This window comes from Marmota flaviventris, chromosome 3, assembly GCF_047511675.1.
Source record: "Marmota flaviventris isolate mMarFla1 chromosome 3, mMarFla1.hap1, whole genome shotgun sequence".
NCBI lineage: Eukaryota > Metazoa > Chordata > Mammalia > Rodentia > Sciuridae > Marmota > Marmota flaviventris.
The window spans coordinates 3,620,525-3,625,443 of NC_092500.1; the positions used below are offsets into that span (position 1 = coordinate 3,620,525).

Below are 4,919 nucleotides of genomic sequence, written 5' to 3' on the forward strand. Positions count from 1 at the left end.
TTCATGTGAGACAACGCAAGAATTTTCAGAAGTGAAATGATTGGGTCCTGAGAGCTGTAACCTAGTCCACAGATTAAGCCACCGTTAAGGATTAGCTGGGTGTTAGCTGTAGGTAGGCAGGGTGTAGCTGGAGGAGGTGGGTCACTGGAGGTGTGACGGCGGGGGGCTATATTTCCGCCCTAGTCAGTGGAGCCCTCTACTTCCTTGTTGTCCTCTGCTCCTTTTTTCAGCCTCACCTCAGGACCAGAGCTGGAGTCACCTGACTGTGGGCTGAACCTCTGAAACTGTGAGCCAAAACAAACTTTTCCTTCTCTAAGTGGTTCTTGTCTGGTGTTTTGGTCACAGCAGAGAAAAAGCTGATTAAAACACTGAACAAACAGGCGCAGGCGAGATGAGGTGGTTGAGAACAGGGTAGTGGCTTCTGAATGGAGGTGGAAAGAGAATGGATCAAAAATACATTCTTGGGGGTCTGGGGATGTGGCTCGAGCGGTAGCGCGCTCGCCTGGCATGCGTGCGGCCCGGGTTCGATCCTCGGCACCACATACAAACAAAGATGTTGTGTCCGCCGAAAACTAAAAAATAAATAAATAAATAAATAAATATTAAAATTCTCTCTCTCTCTTTTAAAAAAGAAATACATTCTTGGGCTGGGGCTGTAGCTCAGTAGTAGAGCAGTTGCCTCATATGTGTGAGGCACTGGGTTCGATCCTCAGCACCACATAAAAATACAAATAAAGATATTGTGTTCATCTACAGCTAAAAAAAAAAATAAAAATAAATACATTCTTAAGGTGGAAACCACAGTGATTGGTGATGAATGTGTGTGGAAGGTTCTCAGCCTACACAGCTGGGTAAACAGAGGGGCCGTTTACTTTGCTGGGAAAGACAAACAAGAACCAGTGAAGACTGGGGTGTGGTGAGGGAGCACATTAGGATTGAGGTGCCAAAAATTCATGTGAAGCTGCCAAACAGGTGACTATCCAAGACCAGAGCCCAGAAGAGAGCTAAAATTGAGCATGTCCACAAAGCAGACAGGGCAGAAACCCATGGGATGACCACCCGGCAGAAAGTACAAAGAGGTCCCAGGCCAGGTCCAGGGGGATCAGCTTGTAAAGATGGCAGAGGAAGAGCAACCTGCCGAGAGATGCCAATTCACCAGGTCAGGGAGGAGAGGAAAAACAAGAGAGTCTTGGAAGTTTCCAGAAGGAAAGGAGGTGGGATGTTATTAGAAAGTTGGTTAATTAAATGTGGACAGAAAAATGGCAAAAGAATTGGCAATGTGGAATTTTAGTAACTGATAATAGCAACTTGACTGGAGGGGTGTGGGCAGAAGCTGGAATGGAAGGAGAAGGAACTTGGCTCTGAACAAGGAACAGCAGTGGAGAGGTAAGGGAGAAGATGCGAAGACAAGGGAACATATTTGCATGTGGATAATGTGTGTGATCTAATGGACAGGCAAAAACATGGAGGGCAAAGGAAGGGGTGAAGCCCTTGAGGAGCAGTGGGGTTCAGTATGTCGTCAGAGGGTCTGATTTGAAGGGAGGACACAAAAGGAAGGAGCGAGTGCAGAGGAAACAGCCTTCCAGACAAGATGAAGAAGCAATGATGACTGGTAGGTAGTCTCTAGGATTCCGCACAACAGTGATGCTGAGGGCACTGTCGTACCTAGTGCCCCTGCCTCACCTGAGTGTCCTGAGGAACAAAAGACAAAAGGATGTCAAAATGCTTTAAGAGGAAAAGAGGGTATAACCTTTACAGCTGGCCCACCGCCTGAATCCCCTGGCTTCCACATCTGTGGACACAGCCAACCTTGGATTGGAAATACTTGAATCCAACTGAGCCGGTCCTGAACCTGAAGACTTCTTTTTCTCGTCATTATTTCCTAATTCAGACTGATAACTACGGACACCGGTGGCGTTTATGCTGTAGTGGGCATGTTAAGTGGTCTAGAAATGACTGGGGGCACTGGGAGGACACGCCCCCGTTATATGCAAATACCATGTCATTTTACGGGAGCCTGGGCCTCCGGGGGTTTCCCCGAGGGCTGCTGAGGGGCAGCTGACCTTCCGTGGATGTCCTGCTCTCTCCTCTGATAACCACCAGAGCAGCGGCCAGGCTCCCCGGCTAACACGGTCCCCGCGGTCCTAACCAGTCTTAGGAAACAGACGGCCAGCGACCAACGAGAAAACGTGCAGGTCACCGCGCACACCTCTGCGCAGCGGGCCCGGCGGGGTCCTAGGCGGGCGAGGCCGCTGCTTCACCGGCAGCTGCCGGGGCGCGACCCGCCGGCCCCCCAGCTCCCGGAACCGCCGCGCTGCGCTCACCTTTCTCCCCGGCCGCGTCCATCTCGGCTTCCCGGGAGGAGCCTGCGGAGGAAGGGCGGCGGTGAACAGGGTCACGGGCCCACGGACTCTCGCCCTCGCCTGGCCCTCGCTTCACCCTCGCCGGCCGCGGAAAACGAAGCCGCCCCGCCGAGGGTTTAAATGCAGCGCCGGGCGGCTCGGGCCGCCGATTGGTCGGTTTGAACAGGCTCGCCGCCCGGTGCACCCTGGAAGTTGAAGTCCGAGCACCGGAAGTGAGCCTAGCGCGCACGCGCACTGCTCCGCGCGTCGGCTTGGCTGCGCGCGGCGCGGACACTCCTGCCCGGAAGTCTGCGGACCTCCAGTTGCCGCCCCCGATTTCGCTTAAGCTACGGGGCGCTTGGGAAGGGCTAGGGAGATAAGGCTCGGGAAGGCGGGGTGGTCTGCAGCGTGGGAGGAGGGTGGCCTCCCGATGCACTCCCCTTTTGCGTGTCCTGGCATCCCCGACGCCTCTGCATCCTGAGGCTCCCGCATCATCCTGGGGCATCGATGTGCTGGGACCCTTTTACCTTTACTTTCCCGCCCTGAACCTCTGACCTTGGGCCCTCTTCCGAGTAGCATTCCTTGTGTTTCTCAGGATCTCATCTACCTGGAAAATAGTGTTGATGACAGATCCACCCAGGTGCACACCCTTTGGGTGGCAAATGACCCTAAGCCAGCTTCAGGCCGGTTTTAGAAAGGAGGATTTCCTGGTTCCCAGAACAGGGAAGTCTGGGGGTGGCCTGCATAGAGGAAGGCTCAAAGGAGAGTGGCTTGGACCTCCCATCCACCACTTCTTGGTTTTGCTCACGCGACCCCACCGCTCTGGCCTTGTTGGGCCCACCAGCTACCTTCTCTTGGGTGGTGGCCAGTTAGTTTCACCTGCAGTAAATCTGGGATTGCAAGGGCTGGGCTTACTTGACTCACAAACAAAAGGGAAGACTATGGCAGGAGCTCCATGGCCCATACATCTTTGGCTCCACTCCTGCCTTGCCCTCTGCAGGTTAGATCCTTGCAGCCCTAAGGATGTCTGCTGGGGGGAGGGGCGGTCCCTAACACCCACTCTAATGCACCTCTACTTATATCCTATCAGCACCCAGAAGGATCTCAGTAAACAGCACTGATGGTGAATAACTTGTTGCCAGCGTGACCTGTATCTTCCCTCCATTACTCCATTCCTCTCTGGCTTCCTCTTTCATCATTGGCCTGCCCGCTGTAGGCTCACTTCTTCCTTCCCCAAGTCTCGTTCTACTTCATTTATTTATGTATTCTTTCAGACATTCATTCACCAACTTTCACTGACAGCTTCTCAGTGCAGGTCGTGTGCCAGTGATGCTAGGGACACAGATGCTGTCCCTGACCTGATGTTGCAGCAGGAGAGAAAGGTGCAATAGCAAGGTCAGGTGGCAATGGCTGTGGGACACAAAGGAGGCACCCTCACCAGCCTGTAGTTGGAGTGGACAGCTTCCTGGAGAAGGGACTAGGGTTCCCACTTCCTTGGCCAAGTTGTGTCTGGCTTCCAACCAGAAAAGGGAAGGAGGCTCCCCCTTGAATGTGTCCTCAACTTCTGGGTAGAGACAGCATGTCCCAAGGGGGCAAAATTGTGACGTATGCAGTCGAGGGAGAGAAATAAAGAATGTCCACGTGCTTCTGCCCTTTTCAATGCTTTATTCACTCAAATCACTCAATACAATTTCACTCTATAGGTTCTTAATCAAGAAAACGGCAATCCTTACTGCTAGGCATTGCAGTAGACATAATCAATTCACAGAAAACGATCTGAGATTAATTCTAAGCACAGCAAAACACACTTAATCATGACAGGTTAATGACAGACATTCCCTCTGCGTGCTAAGTTCAGAAGTCTCAAGTCTTAGGCTTGATGTCCAGCAGATGCACACTCACTCAAACCTCGGTGATCAGGTCTGGAACCAAGGCAGGCTTCTCCTAGTGTGGAGTGGACCACCAGTTGAGAATGTCATAGGGAGAAGTTTGGCTCTTACCAAGGTCCAGATGAGGCCGTAGAGTTTGAGAGCGGTGAGGATCATGCAGAGGATCAGGAAAATGATGACAAATGATGGGATGTCAGTCCAGGTCCTCATTAGGCCCTCTAGTACATCCTTGTTTTGGCTGGCTGAATCCCTGTTCATTATTAGCTCTATTATTTATAATAAATTTTGGGGCTTTTGACCCCCCTTTCAATCCTCATCAGCTACCACCGGATATCTCCTTGACGCCATTTATCCTGGGGTCAGAAACATCTGGCCTGGTGGTCTTCACCCTGATCTTCTCACCTAATAAGTGAGGATAGCCTGCCAGAGGCTTCACTCTATCAGGGTGAGGGGAAGTGACTTGTTTATGTCTGAGGGCCACACTGGAGGGCTATGTTAGCTGTGCCAGCCGAGACGGCAGGTTTCAAACTGGAGTTGCTTAGGCTCAGGCCTAAGGCCATCCTCCCAGTATGTCTCTTTTTCTCCCTGATACTGGAGATTGAACCCAAGGGCATTCTACCATTGAGCTACATCTCTGGTCATTTATTTTTTATTTTGAGTCAGGATCTCTATAAATTGCTGAGGCTGG

General features: G+C 51.9%; 1 protein-coding gene across 1 annotated transcript in view; it reads right to left on the reverse strand.

The window, feature by feature from the left end:
- Window positions 1-2,403, reverse strand: part of Gtse1 (G2 and S-phase expressed 1) — a 26,506-nt gene extending 24,103 nt beyond the window's left edge. Inside the window, exon 1 of the mRNA XM_071609388.1 lies at window positions 2,325-2,403. Coding sequence (XP_071465489.1) covers window positions 2,325-2,346 — 22 coding nt within the window. The 5' untranslated portion in view covers window positions 2,347-2,403. The remainder of the gene's footprint in view (window positions 1-2,324) is intronic.
- Between the last annotated feature and the right edge of the window lie 2,516 nt (window positions 2,404-4,919).